Source organism: Polypterus senegalus, chromosome 2 (genome assembly GCF_016835505.1).
Source record: "Polypterus senegalus isolate Bchr_013 chromosome 2, ASM1683550v1, whole genome shotgun sequence".
Classification (NCBI taxonomy): domain Eukaryota; kingdom Metazoa; phylum Chordata; class Cladistia; order Polypteriformes; family Polypteridae; genus Polypterus; species Polypterus senegalus.
Window position 1 is genome coordinate 135,333,102 of NC_053155.1, and position 27,584 is coordinate 135,360,685.

Sequence of the window (27,584 nt, forward strand, 5' to 3'; positions counted from 1 at the left end):
AGTGAAGCCAGAACCATGAATATTATACTGTATATACACACACAGAATTTGTAAATGAGGTTCATAAATCAGCATAAGTCTATATTAAAACACTTTCACTTCCTCTCTGTGGTTCGGATGTGGAACTAGACTTACTTTCAACAAATAACCCAAACATACTTATTGCAATACACGAAATAATACAATTTATCCCTAACATAAGAATAAAGAGAAGATGGATATATGTAAGAATATAGAGATATATATGTATGTATGTATGTGTGTATATATGTGTGTGTGTGTGTGTATATATATTGATATAGACAAAGGACAATAACAAACAAGACGAAAAATTTGTAATGCTTGAATTTTTCTGTCCTATAGAAAAAGGCACACAGCTTCCGAATTCTGATCTCTTAATTCACGCAGTTAAGATGAATAAGTTCTTTACCTATTTATAAAGGTTCTATTGTCTGCACCATGGAGTTCAGTTGCTCACAGATGGTCTGCACTGGCTTACATTCCCCCAGCACAGTTTTTGTGTGTGCATGTGTGCTAGATGGGGTTCTGCACTTTCTTACTGGATTTAGAAAGAAACTTATAATAGCTAGAACATATATTTTACAAAGTTATTACCTTTCAGTTACAGTGACACCAGTACCATAATATATTAGCTGGCTTTGCCCCAAAATCTAATTTACAATTAATAGTTCTCAGAATTAAAGTAGGTTTACTTATGGTTCTGGCGTAGGCAAGGCTTTGTTTGTTTCCTGGTCATCTTTACCTGGCACATGGAGGAAGTTTTAAGTACATTGTCTCTTTCTTTGTTTTAGGAGCTTGTTCCCTTTTAGTTGTGGGCTGTACTGCAGATTCTCTTCAGGGGTTTTACACACAGTGCCCTAACTTGCTACAAAAGTTACACCTGCTGGGTCAGCTGATAAATTGTCGACTGCCGTCATTGGTATAGCGAACATGAGGCTCTATATATGGTCTCTCTCTGCTTGTGCACTTGCTAATCTACAGCAAGGTTTAGACAAATGGTACCCACATCCAACTCCAGTACAGACTTGTCTTCCAGCCTTTAATGTCCAGCACACTTGCCCTTTGAAGTAAAAGGTTTGCTGCAGACTCTGCCAAAGAGCCCAGCTATGGACAGCCAAAATTATGGCCTGGTTGAGATCATTGAGCTTGATGAGGCGAGCCTAGATCTGGGTTTTGCAAAAGTTTTTAAAGGAAGGAATAGAAGTCTTGTCATTGGTTTCTTGGTCCACATAAGTCCATTCTTTTTTGGTTGATGATTGGAACAAAGTTTCCTCCATCAGTGTTACCCATCCTTGAGTTATGCCATGTCCCTGAACAAGTATTTAGATGGTGCTTCACAGAGCCATAACTGGGATTTCACCGAGTATCACAGAGGTCCAGTCAGGATAAAGCTGACATTAAGACTGTATGGCAGTGGCTTGCTGTGCCTACGACATGTATTCCAGAAAGATCAGAATTTATAATGCCAGTCTGTCCTACACTCTGAGCATTCTTATTTCAGTTTTACGTAAAAAATAGCATCACATTTTCAAACTTCAAAGATAAAATGTATTTATTTTTTAAATCGCTAATTAAAAAATATACACACACCACATAAGTGCAACGTTTTGTGACTTCACTATTGTCTAAAGCAGTCCTTGTGTTTCAATGCATGGTAATAGAGAAAAAGAAGACACGTACAGTATGAATGCAAGACAAAAGTGAGCCATTATTGTAAACCTAGTGGAAGCAAGATATAAAAGCAGCTGCAAGTGTTTTGAAGTCACCTTTGTGATTCACTTCATTAGGGTATGAGGAGTGACATTCCAGATAGCGCTGTTGTTTTCTACAATAATAAACTTTGGTTTTGTAGTAGTCATGCATACTATTGTGTACTACAGGGTACTGTATGAGGAATGTTAAAGTTCTGAGGAGTATTCCATGTTTTATAGTGCAACATTATGTGTTTTACTTCATCTTTTCTTGCCTGGTACTGTGCATTTCATTAAATATTTTGTTTTATTTAGAAATAATCTGTACAGTATACAAGGTGTACTGTATTATGTTTCTAAGTAATTATAACAAAAACAATACTGTATGTACTCCAAGAAAAAAAAAACAAAACTAAGATTAAAGGGAAAACAAAATAGTCTACAATCTCCATATCTGATAATCAGCAGTTCAAAAACAGTAAAGAAGTCTTGTTACTAAAAGCTATTATAGTATAATTATAAAAATGTGTCAGTTAATATGAATTTAAAACAAAAATAGTTGCAACACAAGAAGTGAAGATGCTTTCTATTTTGTTTCCCTCTTCTAGGCGGATGTTGCCGAATCACTCCCTTGGACATTGCGGAGTTAAGGCAAAGAATACACCAGCGTCATATCTGAAGATCTGAAGAAAATTTAGTGTTTAAATGTGCCAATACTGAAATAACAAAAATTAAATAAATTATAAATATTCACTAGAAAGTAAACTTCTATAAAGACACAGTTTCAATTTGTATCTTAAAATTAATCTCCATTTATTCTACCACTAAAAGGCAGAACATACAGACATATACATGCATTTCTGTTTTGTTACACTATACCAAATAAAATGTCTTAAGAACTTCACCAATTGTCATTATCCATTACAGTAACCTTTTCTGTTGGTTTGTCATTGTAATTTGTGCTAATTTTTTTTTATTTTAACAGCTACTTTGTAAATCAGTGTACAGTGTTGAGTTTTTAACAGGTGAATACAGTGATTGTTCCTTTCCTTTCTTTCTAGGAAAGAGTCACCCTTAATGCAAGTAACTTATCCAAATTGTGAATCCTATTAAAAGGCACAAGTGTCCCTGCCAATAGGAATCCTGAGATAGATATAGTGTGACTCAGGCATGTGGCCTTTACTGTTTCCACAGGTCACAAAAAAGAAAAAAAAAACATTTTATTAAATACCTGACTATTCCACCTAACAAGACAAAAGAGAAAACATCAAATACCACATTGACAATTTTAAAGGCTGAACATCTGTTAAACACTTACATTGGACTCTGTTCCCCCTTCCAGGTTACATATAATGTACATGATGAACTACATTTAGCATTCTTAGTCTGTATTATCTTCCTCCATTTCACTTTCTGGGGATCCACCACACCCATACTCATAACTATTAGATAATCTCTTCCAACCAGATTCTTTCTGGAGTCCACCACTGTGTGATCTCCCCAACCGTCCATGGCGTTTACCAGATGCTTTTTCTTCCCTTCTCTCAGATATGCTGGTCATCACACGATCACCTCCAGGAGTGTGAAAATCATGTCGCAGATTCTCAATATTTAACGCCCAAGGACCAAGCTTTTGCCAGTTTACTCTTTGAAAAGCTATAATGCAGTGCAAGTTTCCACCAACCTAAAAAAAAAAATTATAGAAACTTTGCTCTTAAACATTAAAAAAATGACAGATAAAAATGTACAGTAAGTGGTGGAAATTTAAATTCTTTGTAAGACTATTGATGTAAATTGTAATGCGCAAAAAGATTTCAGCCATTTTGAGAGCTTAAATCATACATTGAAGTTTTCCGCACATCTTGTAAAGAAAACACTCATGGTAGGATTCTACTAGAAAAACAAAGCAATATAGATTTTAAGAATGAGTTAAGGCCTTCACATCCTTATGGTTTACTGGGTCATTATTGTCATGTATTAATGATCAGAGGCTTCCATATAAGCAATACTTAGTATTCTAACTACAGTACTTGCACAGAATAAGGTAAGTGCTACAACTTGTTTTTGAGACATGGGTCCATGGAAGAGTTGTTAATTTGATTTTTTTATAAGAACATTTTTCTTTTTTCTTATATTTTCGGTATCTGTTGCACTTTAGTTATATTTTGCAACGGCTGTAGACCCCATTATTGAGCTACATTGCAGCAGTAAAGTGTGTTTAATGACCAAAACATTGAGCCCAATCAACTTTGGTCCAGTGCTGCTGGTCCTCTCTTGGGTATTCCTCTACTTCCCACATAATTTACAGTGTATTAGCCTTGCATTCTCCCATTCACAAAGAAACCTGAGATGGATTCCATTAACTGTATATGCTACACACATGTACCTTCAAAATTAAGTCTTCTTTTAAGACTTCTTTGTGTATTTAACTCAGTATAGAATAACTAGACATCACTGTCTGAAATATTCATTACATTGTAATGTATTCTAATTAACAAGAGAAAGCTTTACCTTCTTTGTTTTTCGGTGCTGCAAACCTCTCTCTGTGTGACGAATGTCTAAGTATTCTGGATTCTGGGTATTAAGATCAGTTACTATATCTGCCCACCTAGACAAAAAAGAAATAACTAAGTCAATGAAAACAAAAATGTAATTTAATGCATTATATTTAAAGATACATTCAAAATTTTGTTTCATAAACTGAGTGTTTCTCTTACACACAAAAAAGCATTTACACTGTGTCACCAACAATGGATTGTAATTGTTTGCTTAATGGCTTTACAGTCTTTTCTTGGACCATAGTAGGGTGCTTATTTTATTTCTCACCATTTAGACCAGTAAACTGGTATTAGTGATAGCCATTGTAAGTAAATGCAATAATTGAGTATTCTATAATTTAATAACTTGAATGAGTTTTCTTGCTAACATGCGAGATCATTTTAAAGGAAGTCTGCATCTTGTATGAGGCACTGTGGTCTAAAAATATTTTCATTTTTAAACTGTGTACCTTAACAGCTCCAACTCCTTTTAGTCCTTAAACTAGATTGGGTTAGTTCAATAAATGGATATATGAGATCACCAAGGAACTACTAAACATTTTGGTGTGCTTTTTATCAATCTATCTAGACCAAAAAGACTTGCAGTACTCTGGCAGGCTGAAGTATCTTTAGCTTGTGAAATGGTATGTTAAAGTAGACTGATGGCTATGATCAAATCGACTAGGTTTCACATTTGTACATAGTAGGAGCCTCTTATACATTGTTTTGTAACCGAGTTGTTCATTTAGTTACCTTGATACCCTATTATTTAGAACTTTATATTAGATAAGTTACTACCGGTATGTGTTTTCTAATATAAAAAATGGCTTTATTTGACAATATTATATCTTGTATCAAGTAAGCCAATAGGCTTTGGGGTTTATACCTTATTTATCTTTCCAGCATTGTTTCCATCTGAGAATGCATGGATGCACTTTATTTTAATTTTAATTAAAGGATTTAATAAGAAAAATGTCACATTTAAAGAACTACAGTAGGAGTTCATAAGATCCTTACAACACAATGTGCCAAAAAATCAAATTATGTTATTGGAACAAATTAAGGTTTTTGACAATGATCTTCTATAATTAAGAAGATCCAAGAAAATTCCCATTAGCTCAATTTAATTCATAGTACGCATACTGTATAATCAAGTAGCTATGGCACTGAAATCAAAACTATACAGTTGTTGGTTTAACCTTCACTTTCATACGAAGCATATATACAAATTCTGCATCAATACGGCAGTACATTAGAAATACCACTCTTACTGTCATTACGTTGACATTTTCGTATTTACTTGTTTTAGTCACACATAATTTTTGTTGTTGAAAATAATTGAACGCTTTTGACTTGTTTTTTCCCCCAGAGGTAAACAAAAGGCTAAGGAGGTAACTTCTGTGTGATCCAAATGTAAAAAAATACATCAGCATTTGTAAAGATACCTGGGCTGGTGCCACATAAACATTTGCTAGATCCATAACATGTTAGAAATTCCAAATACATATGGATGTGCACAAAGTTTTTAACCTAGAAGTGGTTGTGCTTAAAGTGAGAATAATCCCACATAAATCCACAAATAAAAAGGTAAACAATTCTGAAACTGTGGCAGAACCATAGCCAAATAAAAACCATTTCATAGTACATCCAATCAGCTGGTACCTTTTAATGTTAATTTGTACTTTATATTTTCTTCACAATTATAATGCAAAATGGACAAAACAATGTATTTTGCTTTTGTATATGTAAAAATCAAGAGGTTAAAAGTGTGATACTTTTCCATTCTTTACAATTGAGATGTGCCAATTTCTGAAAGTTGTACACCACAAAAGACACTGAACTTGTGTCGCCTAATACAGAGTTGCAGAGTGTTAGAGTATATCCTGACACTAAGAGAAGCATAGTTAACAAAGGCAAATCAATAATAACATTTTTAAAAAGCTCCAAGATAGACTGATGTCCTGCCCATGCCTATTTCCTGCCTTGCAACCAGTGCTACCAAGATAGACTCTGACACTGTGCAATCCTGAATTGGTTTAAGCAGGTATAAGAATGTTATGTTATGTTACGTTACACCGTTTAAAAAACTGTCAAGATTGCAGAGTACAGTTAAAATAAATTGCAGATGACATACATAGTGAACAATATACAATATTACACAGCATATGTTCTCCATGAGAATTGAGAGTAATAATGACAAATTGTTGAGAATAACCCAATAAAAAAATATAATCAAATTCATTTTACTTTTTCCACAAAGACATACTTTTTGCAGTGAATTGCCGGATGTTTTCTGCTTGGCTCTCCAATAAGAATCCAATGCTCCATTTCATTATAAGGAAGAAGACTTCTAAAACAAAAACACCTTCACATTAGTAGAATGTACCAGTATACTTATGTTAAACAAAATCTGAAATTTTAGACTTCAGTCTGCCTCACGTACACAACTGATGACACCATGCTGGACTATTTCTTAACACCAAATATAAACCTTTTATAAAATGAGCATCAAGGCTGTTTCTGAAATGTGGAGGTGGCTTTCAGCTCCTCCAAGATTAGATTCCAGTAAAGCTTGATGATCTCAATTTATGACTGTTTCTTTATGAAACAAGTATACTGTAATCCATCAGTACTATATATGGAATGTTGGAACATTTTTGTTGACATCATTCAGTTCTCTGCTAGAATATCTATTGTAATCAATAATGTCAGTCTACAAAAAAAACACAATATTTCAGATTTTAAAAATTCAATGAGATCATCGGGCTAATTTAACAGAAAGTACCTATTAAATGAGGTACCTTATCACTTTCAGGGCGAATGTTGACTTTTGTCAAAAGGGAGGGTTGATAGTGATTATCAACTGTGATGGTGGCAAAACCTGCCATTCATGTTTTAATTGGACTCTCTTTGCTAAAGGAAAGAATCTCGATCAAACTAATGAAGCTCTGTTGCTCGAGTGAGTAGCAAGGAGGAAATGGCAAAAATGGCATCGATATCTGGCGAGATATCAAAGCGAATGCATAAAGCAAAATATTCTATGAATGTTGCTTTGCATATTATCACTAAATTGTGATTGAAAACAAATGTAAGGTACCAGTGATTCACCACCAGCTGATCGTGGCGATGAACAGGTTCATGTACCTGATTAGCCTACGGCAATGTTCGCCTGGGAGGACTGCCACTTACAGTGACAAGAGATACAAACCAGATTGCAATACACTGTGACCGTGACTGACCCTGCCACACGAAGACAGCCTGGCTGCTGACCTGCCGCTCATTTCCTCCGAACTGGTAGCTACAGCATGCAGCAATAGATATTATGTTGATTAATGTGTGAAACCATTGCTTTGTGTGCTTTTCAGAAAATTGTATTTTTTGGAAAAAATATTCAGCCCTCAAAGAGTTATATAATGAATGTAACTCCAAATCACTTTAGAACAATAACTATAAGCACTGACTGCATCATAACAGACAGATTGTGACCATATTATGCATTTATTTGTCCAGCATGACTGTTGGTTAGCTAGAGGTCCAGCTGTTGAAGGAGAGTCTTGCATGTTTGACTGTATTCTCCACTAGCAACATAATATTAATGTTAATATTTACTAAATATTTGCCATTCAGTTCAGTAATCAAGTGCAACTGTTACCACTTTTTGTAGATAGTTCACACAAGCATATACTCTGTATATTTTATTTACAGTATATTTCTTCGGTTGAAAGAAATTTTTCACTCTTAGGTTGGTGTTAAATCCAAAGGACTGTTTAATAAAATGTTGCATGCTTTTTAACTTTAAGAACAAAAAACATTCCAGTTAACAAAAATAACTGCAATGGTGACAGTCCACTATTTCAATGAAAAGAAGGTGCATTTTTGCTCTGACAACTTTGGTTCATTAAAATGTAATACAGTAAACCCTTGCTATATCGCGCTTCAACTTTCGTGGCTTCACTCTATTACGGATTTTATATGCAAGCATATCTAAATATATAACGCGGATTTTTCACTGCTTCGCAGGTTCTGCAGACAATGGGTCTTTTTACTTGTGGTACATGCTTTCTCAGTTGGTTTGCCCAGTTGATTTCATACAAGGGACGCTATTGGCGGATGAAAGAGAAGCTAACCAATCAGAGCACGCAGTTAAGTTCCTGTGTTCTGACTGGCTCAGCGACGGAGCGCCGAATTCGATTCCGCAGCGTTAACCAGGAAGTCTCATCTCGCTCATTCAGCATCAATGTGTTTTGCTATGTAAAGAGTTAACTTTTGTGTTTATCTTTGTGCATAGTCGAGCCCGTCATTGTGGCTCCAAAACAATATGCTCCTGCTACAGCTTCAGGGGCCGTGCCCAAGCACCAACGGAAGATGCTAATGATTGCCGAAAAGGTAAAAGTTTTAGATATGTTGAAGGAAGGGAAAAGCTACACCGCTGTAGGACGCCATTATGGCATCAATGAGTCCACGATTCTTTTTATTTAAAAAGGAGGAAAAGAATATAAGATCTACTGCAGCAGTGTCCTTTTAACCAGGGCGCAAAACGAGTTGTAAGTGTTGAAGTGTACGAGTTGAAGACTGCCGGGAGAAGAACAGCGGCGGTGCTACACAGTCGCCTGAAGAGGCTCCTTTAGAAGAGCTGTAACGCTCTCCTTTGTTGTGCAGTAAAATTAAACTCATCGTTATCGGACAAGTCGTCGTGCGATTGTTGGTGAGTAACCATAATTAATTTTCTACTTACAGTACTTAGTACATGTACGTACATTTAGTGTCACTGTACACACATTTACTGTATACAATTTTTCTTGCATTGTAAGTATTTATTGCTGGTGGCCTGTCTATCGTAATGTCTGTAACATATGTGATATCAGAGACGCTAGATATCTTTAAAATTATATTTAGGTTTTACTGTATATAAACAGTGTGTTTACATACATAATTTCAATGAATCTTACCTAATATCTAAGAGAAAACAAAGGGTTTATGCTGTATAACTGTGCGGGGAATATTTATAAACAGTGTGGGAGAGTTTAGAAGGGCTTAAAATATATAAAAATAACCATACAAACATATGGTTTCTACTTCGCGGATTTTCACCTATCACGGGGGGTTCTGGAATGCAACCCCTGCGATCAAAGAGGGATTACTGTATAGTAAAAAAAAAATTTGAAAATAACTGTCTTAAAAAGTCTTTAAACTGATAATATTAACAAACCTGTATGCTTTAGCGGCTTTTAGAGGAGTAGCTTCAAATCCCACAGGACAAAAATAGTGATTTTGACAGTGATAAATAAATGCCATTGAATCATCTTTTAGTCCTTGTGTTAATTTCATCAAGGCTCCTTCAGCTGTTAAAAGGGAAAAAAAAAAATCACAATCAATATTTGAAGTATGAACGGATGCTTGCTCTAGAATTGTTAACAGCCAAACATCCAATGACACTGCATCTTTCTCTCATGTTTGTTTGTTATACAACAAAAAAAAAAACAACTCTTTAATATGCATTTATAGAACCCATATTTCTAGGGTTTTATTGAAGTGCCTTGCATCAAACTGTAGCTCTGTTTGAAATGTTTACTTCTCATTATTTCATTGTTTGTTCTTTTACTTCATTTGAGACATAAATATGTCAAAATTGATGTTTTTAGACTGAATTTATATTTTTCTTGTAACTGACACAATTTGCCGTTTACTACTTCAAGATGGTTCCTTGCTAATTTTATCTAAGGTAATTTGCATTTCTTTTGTGTGAACTCTACAGTCCCCAAGACTTACTAATACCGCGCAAGTATATGAAATGGTTAATTTATGTCAATAGTAAGAGATGGCAAATAGGCAAAAGCCAGTCGGCACCAGTAAAAACAATGCACCATGTAGTAGCTGTTCCCTCACAATGCTTTTTCTTTTATCTGACATTCTAAGGCACAGGAGGATTGGCGATGAGTTGCTGAAATGCAGCTGGGAGGCAGTTATCCACCCTCAAACATTTACTTTTTTGGAGAGAATATAAAAATGTTTCTCTTTTCGTCAAGCTGTTTTGGTTTTGCACTGCTTTTATGTGACTTTGCCTTCACAAAATTTGAACAATGACTGATGATTTCACTCTCTTTCTCACAACAGCACTGTAGTGCATTCCAAAGCACAAACTCTGACAAGAGTACCACTGGAGAGGAAGATCTCCACCTTTGTCTGTGAAAAAGCAAAAATAGGATACATCTTAATGGTTTTACACCATATAAAAACTAATGGAACTTTCTGAGGCTAAGATTCAGAGATGCGATTTATAATGCTCTTATTACTGTTACAAGATGAATGATATGCTTAAGACAGAGGATTTTGGGCTTATCTGTGATGCAGGCATAAAAGCAGGATGAAGTATTTAATGCAGCTAGAAATGTATACAAAGCTTTAAAATGCCTTGTGTATTATAGGTGACTTTGGGATTGAAATGTTTTGGACAATCGCATATGAAAATATGGTAATTTACTTAAGGAGAAAATAAAATGGTTAAATCTGATGTATATTTTGCTAAAACACAAGAACATCTCAAAACATACGTTCATTCTGTAGCTGTAAACTTTTGTCAGGTTCAGCAGTAAGTTCCTGTGCAGCAAATATATAATACTTCCACAACACTTCTGCAAAGCTAATAATTAGAGTAACACGTAATTTTTATATTTTCAGTTGTAAAATGAAAATAAAGTTACTAATTCATTCATTTTCTGAAATGGTTTGATCAAAGAGACATAGAACAAAATCCTAGCCAAGCCACAGTGTGCAAGAATGCAACCCTCGATGGGACAGCAAAGTATACTCGTACACACTGTTCATACCAAGTCAATTTAGAATCATGAAGTAACATGTACAGTATATCTTTTAAATGTGTGAGAAAAAACTGAAGTAGCCAGAAAAAAGTGAATATTTTTCACAGATAAAATACCAGCAACTGAACTCTCAAGCTGTCAAGCTGAATTATTAACCAGTGAGGCACTGTATCCAATTATTAACATCATAGAAAAATCAAAATGAATGTCTAAACTCATTGACTTTCTTATCAGTCAATTTTTTTAAGATAAATATATTTAATATATTTATGCAAGAGGAGCAACATGAATGGCAAACCGTGGGGTTGATCAGTGTAGAAGTGAAGGTAGTGAACAAACCTCCCAGGCATTCTGGTAGTGCTGTGCTGGCATATGAGATGACAGAGTTCTGGCTGTGTGTGTCCCAGAGGATACCAGTCAAGGCAGGCAGGACAGGATTCAAGAGAGGTGGTCGCAACTATTAGTGTCTCTGCCAATTAGAAGACTTCAGGGGTGAGCTGGAGAGACATGTGTTGAAGGACGTGCAGGAGGCTGGCTGAGGAGGAATTTACTGCGGATATGGTTTTACCTGAAATTGAGAGACTGTTTTATCTGGATTTTGGAATTGGTTTTATCCTCCAAGTTACTCTGGATTTTATATCGATGCACCACACTCTTTGGACACTTTGTTGTTTTAAATAAAAGCACTGAACACTTCGCACCAACAAATTGTTGACTGTGCATGTCCTCATTTGCCCATCTCATCTCGGTTTACAACTATCAATGTTTCTGAGTTAAAGAAGCTCCTGTAACCAACTAGGGAAAGTGGAGCTGACCCGAACCTTTACAGTACCTCTCTCTTCTAATTCTGCAATATTTTTGTAAAGTTACAACTACTTTTTGTCTACTGATCATGTAGCTGTAAATAAACTGGACACAGTCCCCTATCTTTAAATACCTAAAGCCGAGACTACATTTTCTGATTACTTTGTAGGGGATTATCAGAGATTTTGTTTGTAAAAATTATTTAAAAACACAAGGAAACCCTATGTACAGGAAATATTTTAATCTCTTCAGCTGACAGATTTTAGCTGAGAGGCCTTAGTCTGAAAAGTCTTGTCATGCTGAACAGAAGTTAGAAACAAAAGCTTTTGACTCCCATGAGCATCAAACTTGAGCTTGTACGATAATGATTTACTGTAGTTCCATTTTCTGTGTTTTGAGAAACCATTCGCCCTGCTAACAGAAACAAAGCCTGGTGTGTGTGCTGATCTTGGATGTGACGGGTGTTGGGGACTGGCTGCCTTTTATTAAACTTCCTCCCAACCCCCATCCCAAAAGACAGGTCAGCTAAGATCATTTGCTGTTTACGGAAGAATATGTACACTTTCATGGAGATTGCTATCTGCTGCTCTTTAGCTGCTGGTAACTTTACAAGGAGCTCGGTCTCCAAAAAGAATGTTTTTTTCTTTTTATTTTTCAATTATGAATATACAATCTGTCTCCGAGTACTGAACCTCCTGGTGCAACTTATAACGACGGCTCCAGTCAGCAAAGCATCCTGCTGATAGAGGTCCCTAAGGTTGAATATGTAGGGTATAAAATGGACAGTAAAGGTAAGAATTTACAGGTAACAGTTGTACATCTGTTTTTGACATCATCGAGTCCTTCCGTGAGAACCCTAAATGCAAAGAGGACTGGTTCATTTATGTTAGGTAGAATGCCCAGAGAGGACTGGGCGGTCTCATGGCCTGGAATCCCTGCAGATTTTTTTTTTTTCTCCGGCCGCCTGGGGTTTTTTTTTTTTCTGTCCTTCTGTCCACGCTGGCCATCGGACCCTACTCTTATTCTATGTTAATTAATGTTGACTTATTTTATTTTCTTACTGTGTCTTTTACTTTTCTCTTCTTCATTAAGTAAAGCACTTTGAGCTACATTTTTTTGTATGAAAATGTGCTATATAAATAAATGTTGTTGTTGACATTTCTTTCTGTTCACCATTAAGAAAAAAATCCAAGAGGTTAGCGGATACCTTTTGAGTTAGGTGCCTGTCAAAAGTGATTTCATAAAACAACAACATATCCTAGCTAAACCACATTAACATTTCCCTCTGAGAACTACAATGATAATAATGGAATTTGACCTTCTAACCTTGATTAAACTATTCTGTTTAACTTGGTTTAACTTTTACAGTTTCAGTTGCAGCCACCTCACCCACACCTCATTAGCTACAGAATAACATTCCTTCCCACTTCAGTCTTTAAGCCTGTAAATTACGTCTCGACCCAATTACTTTCTGGAAATGCTATTTCAGACTGAAATGTCTCAATCAGTCCTTTCTTTTTCAGGTATTCTTTTTATTTGTGGGTCCATGCTTGTCTGTAATAATCATGTCCCAGGATTTAATATCAAGTTTTACTGGAGATGGGTACCAAGAATGTTATACAGTCACTTAATATTTGTCAATGACACCTAAACTTTTGCAAACTGAATTTTCATTGAAGTGCTATGCTTTTATTTTAACTACTGAACTTTTCTCTCTGTTGAACCCTATTTAGACACAGACTGTTGTTTTTAAATATTGCAAGTCCAGGGCAATTTTGAATGTGGTTGGCAGGAATTTTAATACTTCTTTTTGCCCTTTAATAACATATTTAACATAAATAAATTACAAACTGAATATAACAGGATACCTATTGACTTAAGAGGGTGTGTGAATCTGCAACTGTTCATTAATTTAAAAAAAAAAAACAAAAAAAAAAACACACAAACTTAAAAACAAATCATATTTTTATGCTTATTGGATAGTCTGCATTATTTAGTTCTACATAATTTGTAATTCAAGCAAAAGAGAATTTTAATTCCATTTAAAGTAAACATAAGAAAATATACTGCAGTTGTTACAGATTTGCCAGTCAAACATAAAAAGCCAAAAGCCTTACCTGTTTCTCCAGCAGTTTTATTCTTTCCATGTGGTTTGTATAAGATATATGAACACCCTCGAACTCGAAAATTATCATTGATTTGCCTGAACCACCTATTTGAAAAAAGGTTTTAAAAATAGAAAACTTAAAACAAAAACTTATGACACAATAACTTGCATTTGCAAATTAATTGTATTCTCTTATAAACAAGACAGGCTATCCGTACACATGACTATGGTAATCATAATTTGAAAACTACTAAAAATACCAATCCAAAGATAGTCAATGCTTATACATTATACACTCCTCTTTATCATGATATAGGACGTTTCGATGGGCTTATCCAAAGGTAATTCCTACACAGGAAAAAAGGATAAAGGTTATTTCCACACTGAAGCAGAAATACGAAGAAGGCTGATGAACGCTACACAGCCAAAACGTTGTGTCTTTAATTTACTTTTCCTTTTCAGCATTGAAATAACCTTTAAACGTTTTTTTTTCCTCTGCAAATGCATCCTGAAACAGCTCTACATGACTAATAGAAATATATATAAAATTTCAGATATTTCTAGTATAATTAAAAACGAAAAAATAAAGAATGATTGAAACTTTAAGGTTTTTGGTTTATTTACTTTTTAAAATATTTACAGTATCAAATGCCTTTACAAAATACATAGCATACAAAACCTCAAATACCCGACTGTCAAATACAAATACTATACAAGTTTGTCTCATATTGTTTGGGTTTCACTATTTATTGCCTCTGCATTTATGAAAATATCTTGTATATGAATTTCTTGTAATCAGTTTTTTATTAATATTCAAAACATTTGTAAATAAAAACCCATGTAACTCCATTGATACTGCAGTAGTTCACAAAGAGAATGCTCACTATCCTACAAAATTTTTTAAATCCATGCCACAACATCTCTATTATATAAAAAAATCCTGGGACGAGACAAGACTTTTTCAGAGAGATAATTTCAAGTCCCGTGAGACGAGATTTTGTGCCAAGAGATTTAACCACACCTGGGGCCAGAAATAAAAGACAAAGAGTAGAAGAGAAAGTAGAACGTTGGAAAAGTTCAAAAAAGTTGGCGCAATACACATACAGAGCAGGTTAGAGATTATGAAAGTACTAAAATTTGAAAGTCTCAAAAAATGATAGTAAAGATCGCATTAGCCCAAACAAATGGAAATTATTACTCAGTGAAATAACAGAACAGTGAAAAGAGATTGAATGTATTGAAAGTATGTAGATATTGTTTGGCTTTAAAGTTTAAGTTGGTGACTTCTAGATCATCTAATTCGTGTTGCCATCAGGGAAAAGTAGTGTTTCTTCCCAATGAAAAGGCGTATCTGCGAGAATTAAAAGATTTGTTGTTTGGTAAAAGTGAAATCTATATATACACAAGCAGCAGAGACGTGAAGTGTCTGGCACGTAGCACAGGCTGGGGGGTTGGCAAGTGAAGTGAGCAGGGGGCAAAGCCCCCTAGTATACTTAAATTAATAACCAGAGCTTGTATTACACGTCCTTGATAAGCAAATCCTCCATTACTGTAGAGCATTACAAGGTTAACATTTGAAAAGCTAATTAATATGAGGCAACTATTTTTGATAATAGTTAAACCTGGATTAGGTGCTAGGAAAAACATTTTTACTCTAAACTATTCATCATAACAAATATTTTCCATTCAAACTTAAAAGGCTGAAGTTACCAATTAAATTAAATGTTGGCAATTAGTACAAATGAAGCTAGTTGCCAAACTTTAAACACAGAGGTGCAGACTTTGTGGACTGTGCCGAAATGTGAAATAAAAATAATATAATTTATGTTCAAATATACAAATAATCAATGTAGTTTACTTTTTTGCAATACTGTAGCTTAATTTGGTAAACAAACACGTTCTTAATTATGAAAATTGTTTACAGAAATAATTCACTTTCTAAATGCTGGCTATTTCTGCCCATATTGTATAAAGCACTACCTCATTAATGTTGCATTTCCAGTAAATGGTCCAAACTTAATTTCTTCAAAAGGTGGTTGAAATCCTAATATATGTAAAGCTTCCTCTTGGGTAATAGGTGGAAGACTGAAAACAAAATCAAACGAAAAATAAAATCAGAGCTTTATATTTATATATTTGAAAAGCACATTCTAATACATTTTGGAACATGAATTTCATTTTTAAAAATGAAGCCTGCAGAAGTTCGCCCCAGATACCACAGATCCCTGCAGCCTTCTCTACCCTCAGCTGTTTCACTACCTGCGGGATTCGATGGTTCCCAGCTAATTGGAGGATCAGCAACAAGAAACATGGACACAGAATTAAAATGAATTAAAATGATTCCAGATAAAACTCAGTCCTGCTGGAACCATATTAAAGCTTCCCCACCATCTTAAACAAGATGAAAACATGGGAGTTTGAAGAACTTGGGTACTCATCATACGTAGACCAAAAGGTGTCTGATGCCTTTTATAGCATTAAACCTAGATCCTGGTCTCAAAATGTGATTTAGAGATGAGGAGTCAAAAAGGCAGCATAAAGACAACAGTGAAAATGCTATGCTTAACAAAAATAATGACCTTCCCTAAAATAAAACAATCCTACATAAAAAGTACTTCAGAGTTCTAGTGCTTTATAATAAAAACACCACGGAGAACTAAACATTAGCACAAGATTTGTTATAGAATTATTCTGAATACATTTTTGCATGACACTGTAAAACATGTGGAAGGGGTTTGGAATTGTTCACCTTGACCAGGGATATTATGGAGAGGTGGGAGGAATATTTTAAGGGTCTCTTAAACCAAGCTGACACACCCTCCTCTAAGGTGGTAGTGCTACATGCATTTGATGGAGTTTGGTATACTGCTGGAAAAACAGATATGAATGAGGTATGATGTCTTAACTTTAATTTCACTTGTAATGGGGATTACTTTAAACATCCCTACCTCCCTGCTCCAAGAGTGCTGTACAGGAAATTCCAGCAGGAAACTAGTGATGATATCCCACATGAAGTCTTGTACTGAGGACGGCTGATGCAGTACCTGAGAATAGAGAAGATGTTAATTACAACAGAATGAATACATAATTTGGCCATACTGTAGTTCAGCAAGATGTATTGTTATATTATTAAACAATATGTGTCAACAAATAAAGCAATGTAAACTGACACAAAGGGAAAAACCTTTATGAAATATGCTCAAACAACTGTTAAACCTGGCACAGTGACTTTTAAAATTTTGTGCTAAATTTGTTAAACTAACAGATAATATGGAATTAAGAGAAAGTTATTGTTGGTAAGGATAAATGCATGTTTTGACACTGTGACAGGAGGCTGGGGGCCAGACCCAGCCGGAACACCTGAAAGGACCGGGAGGTTGTCAATACGTTCCCCGGGCCACGAGGGGGCAGCACTTCCGCCACACCTGGGCAGGTGGAGGAAGAACCTTCCAGGGACACCTGGAGTGCTTCTGGGTGCTCGTGCAGCACTTCCAGGAAGTGCTGCTGGAAGGTCATCAATGAGCACCTGGAGCACATCTGGGTGGACATAAAAGGGGTTGCCTTCCTACAGTCGGGAGCTGGAGGTGGATGAAGCTCCAGTGACGAGTGGAAGAAAGGCAGCCCACGGACGTTAAAAGGCCCGAGGAAGGGTGTTGTGGTGCTGGAGCACTGTGTGTGTGTAGGACTTGTGTTTGGGGACACTAGTTTAATAAAACGTGTGTTTTTAAGAACTGTAGGTGTCTTTTTGGTTGTGTCCGGGCTGATTATCTCACAACACCTAAAACGTTAGCAAACAAATTACTGTATATATCCTACTGGACCACTGTGTCAATGCACTGCTGGTACAGAACTGTTATCTATGTTTCTCCATATAAAAGTGCAGATTAGTTATTCCCTAACAGATAAATCTGGAAGTATGTACTGTACAATGTCTCTTCCAACAATATTACAAATATTTTTGTAGGCACTATCCAGGAGACTTGGATAGTATCTGTTTCTGCAAAATTAAGTCAACATTTCAGGTTTATTAAATTAATTTTAGCTTTTTATGCCTACTTGGTTCATATATTGTATCTGCCTATGCATGATGTAATATTAAATTATATGAAACTTCAATAAAATAATTGAAGCAGCAAAGGCAAAATAATGAACAAAAAGTTAGCTGAACAGAAAAAATAACATCTCTTTCTGCAAGTCTTCGCTAGAAATCTTAGTCTTGCAATAGAATATCAAGCGTTATTTTAGATAGCCTTCTCAGGCTGTGAAAACTGTGCTAAAAACATTAGTCCCGAGTGTCACTTGGGCAACTGTACAGATGTGTCTTATGTAAGCATTAAAACTCGAATTACTCGGGCTGTAAAAGTGCTGTCAATGTGGCCATTCTTCAGAGAAGTTATGTCTGAGTGTAGGTTTTTGTGAATTACTGAATATTTGCACTTTACCAATGAAGACTTTGATAACAATACCAATCCAGCACCCAAAATAAAGAAAATTTGGGAGATATACCAGGCGATTGCAGTAAAATTTTGGAGCGTTTACATTCCGGACCACAACATAACCATCAATGAAAGCCTCATGGCTTATAAGGGCAGACTGTTATAGATACAGTACATCACATCAAAAAGAGCAAGATTTGGCATAAAGCTTTATGAGTTTTGTGAATCTAAAATGGGATACATTTGGAATTTGGTTCTGTACACAGGGAAAGGGACAATGTTTGATCCAAAGTACAATCAGTACAGCGTTGCTACATCATCAGTGCAGACCTTGATAGATGCTCTGCTGAATCAAGGTTAGTGTGTAACCATGGGCAATTTTTATACTTCGCAAGAGCTATTTGACATCTTGCTGAAAAGAAAGACTGATGCATATGGAACAGTGCATCCTAACCATCATGACATGCCTGAAGACTTTGGTGGAGCTAAATTACAGCGAGGTGCACTAGCAGCTTGGCAAAAGGGTAAAGTGCTGGTGCTGAAATAGAAAGACAAGAAATATTTTTGTCTTCTTAGCACTGTACATAATGCAGCTACAGTCACTGTACAGGCAAAAGGCAGGATACAAAGCCTTGTGCTGCGGTCGACTACAATAGCACGATGGCCGGTGTAGATAGTGGGGATCAAGAATTGACTTTCTATCCCATTATGTGGGGGCAATGAAAGAAATACTACAAAAAGATATTTTGTCATTTGGTGGAACAGTGCATTTGGAATGCATTTGTGTTACACAAACAAAAAGCATGCAAGACTGTAACTCTTGCAAACTTTACATGCCAGCTTGTAGAACAAGTCACTGCCGCACATCTGCCATCCACACTATTGCTAAAGAGACACGATTGACACAGCACATCACTGATCAATCCAGAGCATTATATTGGTAAACATATTATTGATTATATACCAACAACAGAAATTAACAGAATCCAACTTGTACCTGTACAGTGTGCTGTTCAAAAACTGATGAATATGGAAAGAAAATCCGAAAAGAAACATGCTATTATCCAGACTGTGACATTGGATTGTGTCCTTCACCGTGCTGTAAGATTTACCACACAAAGGACTCATTTTGAGATTATATACTGTTTTAGCATCATTAGTTGTATTATTATTACGGTTATTATTCATTTGATTATTATTCATTCATATTATTATTTTTATTCGTCATTACTATTGTTATTTGTATCATTATTATACTTTTGAGATGTAATGTAATTTTTCATGTCAAAAAATGCAATACTTATGTTTTTTTGGAATAAAATGCAACACTGATATAAAAGAAGGCGCAAACATAAGTGTTGAGATGCAACTGTTTGTATGCACCGCTTATTACACAAAATGAACATGCTTTGCCCCATTATTCATTAAAATAGTAACCCAACAATGTTATAATAAAAAAAAATTACAAAAACACAAACATATTACTGTCAAGTGTCCCATCTATTCATGCCATGTTTAACCAGGTCCCAATAACATTACACAGATCAATATATTAACTGGCATCCAATTTTATTCCATATAATGCCTATTGAGAAATTTAAAACTATCGTGCAAATGTTAAATTAAGTTAAAAAAAAGATAAATAACACAATTTAAAGTTTTTTGCCTTGTAAAACTACAGTGAAATTCTGAGTTTCAAATTCCAAATTCTTGTACACCAAGGGATAGGACTGAAAGGCAAGGTTGTGTCTACTTCTAAACATATGCAGCATCAGTGATGCATCCATTTTAAAATAATAAATCATTTTTAATTTTAGATGTGTCATCTATCATCATAATAAAAAATTTATACTATGATTTTTGTACAAGACAAAACACCAAATGTCTCAAACATAACTGATTACGGATTTAATAAAATAGAAAGAAATCATATTACAAAAGTTCAAAAGCAGGTATTCAACCTAAAGAAGACTGTGTATGGCATATTTTATTAGTTAACTGGACCACTAGTCAAACATTTACATTTATCTCCTTGGAGAGAGAAAAAAAGAAACAAAAAAAAACCAACAGCTCATAACAAAGAATAAAATCTTAATAGGTTTACTATGTAATACAATGTTGTTTGTTGTTAAAAAGTATTTAACGCTTGTACAAATCATGTCTGACTGTAAATAGTATGTCAGGTCAGTCAGGGTCAGGTTGGGGAGTACTGGTATTGCGCATTGCTGCACCCACCACACAAAGCAGCACAGTATCCTGGTTGGCAACCCCCCAGGCAGACACGCGGTCCATCTCCCGGAAATGACCATCTATCTGCTGCAGCCAGGTGTTACGTCAGCATCCCCTTAGCCAGTTCCAGCCACTCGGGTCCTCAACGATGAGGATCCTGTGAGCCGGATCACCCTCAGGAACCACGGCTAATGGCCGTAAGGGCTGTAACTGATGCTCCCTCACAATGCAGGTAATGTGCCTCATTTGGGCTATTGTGTTGAATGAGCAGTTGCTCATAAAGTCAAATCAGTGTTACCCAAGGATTTTCTGAAGAAACACAGTACCCAAAGGTGTCCAGTCTTTGTCTCAGGTCACTGCATAGTGTCCATGTCTCACAGCCACATAGCAAAACAGGAAGCACCAGGACTCAAGACTAGGACCTTCGTCCATTGCATAGAGAGGAGCGCCGCACACTCCTTTCCAGCGACCTCATGACCCTCCATGCTCTCCTAATCCATCTACTGATTTAATAGGAACAGTCACCAGAGTCATGAATGTCACTCCAGAGGTAAATAAACCTGTCAACAAGGTCAACATTCTTTCCGCAGACAGACACACTGCCAATGGCTATGCCTAAGAGGTCATTAAAGGCCTGGATCTTGGTTTTTATCCAAGACACTCGTAGAACTCAAACAGTTGGACTCCTTGCTCAGTCTCTCAAGAGCCCCGATCACAGCCTCCATGGACACCATGAAGATCACAGCATCATCTGCAAAGTCAAAATCAGTGAATCATTCTTCATCAACAGATGCCCCACAGCTGCTGGACCCCATGACCCAGCACGCATTGGAGAGTAGGGGCAAGAACACACCACTGATGAACCCCAGCATCAACTAGGAAAAAAACGCAGAGGTTCTGCCTCCACTCTGCACATCACTCTCAGTACCACTGTACAGGCCAGCCATGATATCTAGCAACTTTGGGGGGATCCTGTGAAATCTCAGGATGTCCCACAGGGCAGCTCGATCCCCTGAACCCCAATCAACTGAGTCAAACACTTTATAAAAATCAACAAAGACTGCAAAGAATTTTTGTCACTATTTGTGTTTGCACTCCATGAGAACCCTCAGTGTCAGGAAGCAGTCCATAGTAGACTTCTTAGGCATGAAACCAGACTGCTCTGGTCATTGGTAGGTGAGCGAGTGAATACAGATCCTACTGAGGATGACCTTGGCAAGGACCTTATCCGGCACTGCGAGCAGTGTTATCCCACTATAGTTGCCGCAATCAAAGTGATCACCTTTCCCTTTCCAGATAGGGACAACAAGTCCTGTTTTCCAGTCAGTTGGGATGATACCCATATCCCAAATGGAAGCAAAGATTGCTTGCAATGCAAGAAGGACTGCCTTACCACCAGCCTGGAGAAGTCCACCCCAGATACCACAGATCCCTGCAGATTTCCCTACCCTCAGCTGTTTTAACACCTGTGCAATCTCAGCGAGACTAGGTGGTTCACAGAATAGTATAAATATAAAAAAAAATACCATCTTCTGAGATCCAGCACTTTTCTTTGTTTTACTTCTTCTACAGACAAATGCTGAGTAAACTCCTGAAAATTCCTGTGTTTCTCAGATGCATTCATCTTTTTAGAACCAGTCTTCTTCACACTGCCTATAAAACAAATAATTTTGATATGTCAGTCAGTCATAATCCAATCTGCTATATCCTAACACATGGTCATGTGGGTCTGCTGGAGCCAATCCCAGCCAGCACAGGGCGCAACGCAGGAACAAATCCTGGGCAGGCAGGGTGCTAGCCCACTGCAGGACACACACACACACACCAAGCACACACTAGGGACAATTTAGGATCGCCAATGCACCTAAACTGCATGTCTTTGGACTGTGGGAGGAAACCAGAGCGCCCGGAGGAAACCCACGCAGGCACAGGGAGAACATGCAAACTCCACGCAGGGAGGACCCGGGAAGCTCTCCTTTTTGTGAGGCAGCAGCGCTACCACTGCGCCATCGTGCTGCCCTTAATTTTGATATTTAATACAGCAATGATTCAAGTCAGTTAATTTTGAAAATACATGTAAAATAAATCTCAGTGCCAATAAACATTACAGTCTTTATTACATACAATAATTATTTACGATGAATACATCAATTTGAGACTTCTCTTTTTGCTCCATTCTGGTTTGAATAATATTGCCGAATGTATACATAATATGGAATTTACACTTAAACCTGTGAGCATATATTTTGCAACCATGACATACTTAAATATACTGTACTTGGTAAAGCAGTTTTGAAAATGATATGCTCAAGAAACAGAGAAAAATGAAAAAATAAATACCATTTCTATAGTTAAATCTTGCAGCACTGTGTGTTTTGAGACATACTCTTCCAATTTACAGTAACATCCTTTTATGACTCGGCTTTAATTAAAAAGAGATATATCACCACTCCTGCAATGTTCTAATTTAGAATCACCTATTAACCTGCTACAGTCATATCTGAGACACGTTGACAGACACCAGAGTACTCGGAGGACAACCATGAGGACATGGATGGAACATACAGACTGTATACAGATAGTGCATGGAGCCATGATGCAGCTAAATAAAATAATCAGAGAATTAAAATAAACCTATATATATATCTCTATCTATATATATCTATATATATATATATATATATATATATATATATCTATATATATATCTATATATATATATATATATATATATAGATATATATAGATATATATATATATATATACACACATATATATATTCTGTATGCGCAAGGACAAAAGCGTGCTTACATTTTTAAAACAGCTTTGCAAAAACACCAGCTGGCACCATTACAAAGCCCTTTACTGTAGATATTCACAGTTATGACACAAAATGTTTATAAGCAAAATTTCAGACTTTGTGGGTGATTAATCAAAGAATTTTTCATTTCATTTCTTATGGGAATGTAAATTTGGCACACCTGATACCAACTGCTTACAATTTTCACATAAGACTGGGAGATATAACCGATTCCAATTTAAAAGAACATCTGATATTATAAACTACATTCCTTGGTACCATACATTATTGGATGACATAAAAAAATGATTTTTTTTCATTTCATAAATAAAACTAACTTTGAAGAAATATACTACATCTGCATTTTTTAAAATATTAACCACAAGAGCTATCACAAATAATCTAGTTAATCTTCCCAAGAAAAATCAAACCCAATACGTTAGAACCAAAATTCTGCCTGAATTCAAATGAACATTCAAACTATCTTATGAGGCAAAGTAACACTTATCTATAACAATGCAATAAACGTGGTAGTTTAAACTATGAATGTACAACTACCATTACCTTTCTGTTTAATAAACTTTTGTTGGAAATATAAAAGTTGAAAGGATCATCACTGGGGGTATTTGGGAAGGTTTTTTATGTCCATTCACACATTATTTGATCTGTTGCAATTGAACATACCTTTTAAATATGAGGAATAGAAAACCAATTCAAAATGTCTAACTGCATTTAAAGGTTTTAGAATTTGAGCATGGACCCTATGTCCAACCCGGTACTAGCACGGTGTACCAGCAAGGTGTACCTAATAAAGTGGCAGGCGAATGTAAATCATGTGAAAATGCACCTCATGTTTTAATATATGTGGAAAAATCAAGATTTAAACCTAATTTAAACTGTATTTTTAGATAAAGGTGATGTAATCTGGAAAAAAACATGATAAAAATTGGATTTTGCACTAATGTATTCATCAAGAAAAATTAACAGATCTCCCAGCAGCATCTCAACAGGATTGAGAACCAGGCTTTGACTTGGCCATTCCAGAATCCTCCATTTCTTTCTTTTCATCCATGCCTTGGTGGCTTTAATGGTATGACTGGAGCTCAGAATTCTATGCAATTATGGTTAATCTTGAGTCAGGATTAGGATGATTATAGTTTTTTAAACAAAAGAACTGTAATCATAATTTGTATTACATAGCAAAACAGAATGAGGATAATATACTAGAAAAGGCTGAAGATTAAACATATTTCTACAGCCTAAATTAAATAATGCTAAACCCAAACATTATGGAATTAAGTCTACCTGCATGTCATCTGCCTACCCTCCATTTAAATCCACATTTCAGGTTCAACTGGCTCTGGTTACCTGCTGTGCACATGAGACTTGGGACACAGTATACTATGAAATGTAGCTCTGTTCTGTTTTTGCATTAGACTCACCATTTGCCCCTGAAAATAAATCTACAAATCCCTGAGAAATCACAATCCTCACATATAACTTTATTTAAACTTACCTTGAAAATACTAGAGACAGGATTGCAATCAAAGCACTGCAATTGTAATGTCAAAGCAAAGCCTACCTGTTCTGCTTTTCTTTCTTGTCAGCACAGCATCAAAATCTGTTGTATCTATTTCCCAGGCAAGCATGGGCTTAACATGCCTAACAGACATATCTTCTAAGTCAGTCTCTGCTTTACAGGTTACATTGGAGATGCCCTCATTGCAGTTTGATACAGGCACTTCAACAAAAGATGAGGCTCCGTCGTGTGTTCTTCCTGGATTTTCTGCTGAAGTGCAAGGTGATTTATATATTGATGCAGCTTGATTTAGGAGGGCGTAGTCTGAACAGACAGTGTAAAACTTTTCCCTAGAGTGTGTCACGGGGCAGGTCCAGGGATGCTGTCGATCATTGGAACCTCTTCTGCGAACAGCTGAAGCATCGTTACTAACTGAATTCAACAAACTGTGTTCAACATCTCTGCTGGGATTCCTAGTATCAGTAGTCTGATTGCCACTGTCTGTGTTATTTGCTCCTTGAATTTCTGCAGTGTTAGGCATTGAATGTAACTTGGATAAGAAGAGGAACGTCTGCTTATAAGGTTGTTATTCCAACGTTGTTACAGACAAACAGCACATACGAAAACCTGCAGAATGCAAGAAAACCAATGTTTACCATTACAGAACTAATAAAATTATAAATAAACAAAAACTAAAAATCTCAAATCACTGGTGATTCCTAGGGCCTTATTTAAAATGTGTAATCAATACCAACTAAAGTGATTAATATATATAAAAACTAAACATTTATTCCAAGTTAAAAACTAAACAATTTTCAAAAAGTCAGAATCAGAAATAAAATAGAATATTATATAAATAGCAGTGCCTGCAGTATTCATTGTATAAATTGCTACGTATAGTAAAATTCTGATAGCCCTGCATCAACTGGACAAAAAAAAGTTTCCATAATTTTTAACGTTTTAATTTGGAAGACTAGCAACTTTTTACATACAATATATATCATCAAAATCATGATTTATTTAAAAAAAAAAACGTTATTATTAAATTGTGCAACATCTTGTAGTGAATGATTTTTATCAATAATGATGAACGCTAAGTGTAATTAAAAGCAAGGGGTGTTTTACATTTTCCTGTACAAGGCAAGCATCAACTGTCCTTAATATGGTTAGGTAAATTTTTAGTGTAAAAATATGTCTAACCACAATACAGTATATATACACACATACGCGCGCGCACACACACACACAAAGTAAATTTAGAGTCTGAGATTAACTTGATATGCACTTATTTTGGGATGTCGAAGGAAAGCTATTGTACCTAGAGAAAACATCAGCCACAGAGAGAATGTGCAGACTTCACACAGAGGTAACTAGGCAAAAGATTGGTACCAAGGATGCTGGATCCGTGAAGCAGTTACTATAACCACTGCACCACCAACCACTTAACTCTGTACTACTACTACTACTGTTTACAGCTCATCATAGACCTTGCAATTACTTCAAAGATTCCATATTGAAAAGGTTCTCTGGTTGACAAAAAGGGGCTGAAACGATGGGGTATAAGTGGAAGGTGTGGATAGGCTTCAACATTTAATGCATTGACTAGTACGTAGAATATGAAAGTGAAAAGTAAATCACTGAATGTGGATAACTTAAGAGTCCATGTTACTTTTTAAAATGTTGACAAAAACTACAGAAAGCATGTTATTTACAAATCAAAAAATATTATATACAGTAGGGGAACAAAATAGTCACTGATTTAAGTCCAGCTTGTTAAAGCAACTGTGGTTTTATTCTGGAAACAGAGAAATGAAATGTTTAGTAAAGACATGTGAATTCCAAGTTTTGAAGGGATTTGAGACAATTCCTTTGGCCATTCAGCATAATGGCCAGGGGCATGCTGAATAATTATTCACCAAAATGTAAATGCTATGCACCTTCAGCTCAATACAAGTACAAGGCTGTCATGTCTTTTAGCAACACTGTACTGCAAGATTTCATAATAAACAGGACAATATAACTAACCTATTTTCTCCGCTTTTATTTCTTATTACAGCACTAATATCATTCAGTTTTCCTAGCTTAAAACTGCTGCACAAAAATGCAATGATACCTAAATTGCTCGCTTTCTGTCTTACACAATCGCATATTGGAAAAAGACAAAAAAAACTTCACAGTAAACCGTCACACCAGTAATTTTGGTTTGGATTAAAAAAAGAAGGTCCCTGTGCTCTACGGCCCTATCACAAAAACCGAAGGTACCGAAACGCAGAGACAACTGGTTGGTATCAGGTGAGAGAACCTGGTCTTGCTATCGCGACGCTGTCAATACGCACCTTTACGGCTCCGCAGGCAGGTATTTATTGAAACACTATACGCTATTTCTTCCAGCACCGCCCTCCCCTCCAACGTACGTTCGAGCAGTCTCTCTTCCTGGTGCGCTGCGCTTTTGGCTGTACCATTCTACAAAATAGGGGTTTCCATATTTACAAAATATATAGAATAAGAAAAAAAATTAAAAAATAAACTTTTTTAAATCCTATATATTATATAAAACAGTAAAACGAATCGTATCTAGTGAGTAGAACGGATGTAAGGAAATGCAGTATTTGTACTGAAATG

The 27,584-nt window shown here is 35.9% G+C and overlaps 2 protein-coding genes across 2 annotated transcripts in view; one reads left to right on the top strand and one right to left on the bottom strand.

The window, feature by feature from the left end:
- The window catches only part of zgc:172121 (uncharacterized protein LOC337599 homolog), a 23,903-nt gene extending 21,287 nt beyond the window's left edge, over positions 1-2,616 (top strand). Inside the window, exon 9 of the mRNA XM_039744682.1 lies at positions 2,321-2,616. Coding sequence (XP_039600616.1) covers positions 2,321-2,391 — 71 coding nt within the window. The 3' untranslated portion in view covers positions 2,392-2,616. The remainder of the gene's footprint in view (positions 1-2,320) is intronic.
- On the bottom strand, positions 1,552-27,584 carry LOC120523398 (basic immunoglobulin-like variable motif-containing protein). The gene is made up of 10 exons (XM_039744681.1): positions 27,299-27,584; positions 25,026-25,589; positions 22,170-22,296; positions 16,927-17,022; positions 15,959-16,063; positions 13,989-14,083; positions 9,459-9,591; positions 6,516-6,599; positions 4,224-4,320; positions 1,552-3,396 (listed from the first exon to the last, which is right to left on the bottom strand). Exons 2-10 carry the CDS (start codon positions 25,501-25,503, stop codon positions 3,094-3,096), a joined length of 1,518 nt encoding a protein of 505 aa, XP_039600615.1. The 5' UTR covers positions 25,504-25,589; positions 27,299-27,584; the 3' UTR covers positions 1,552-3,093.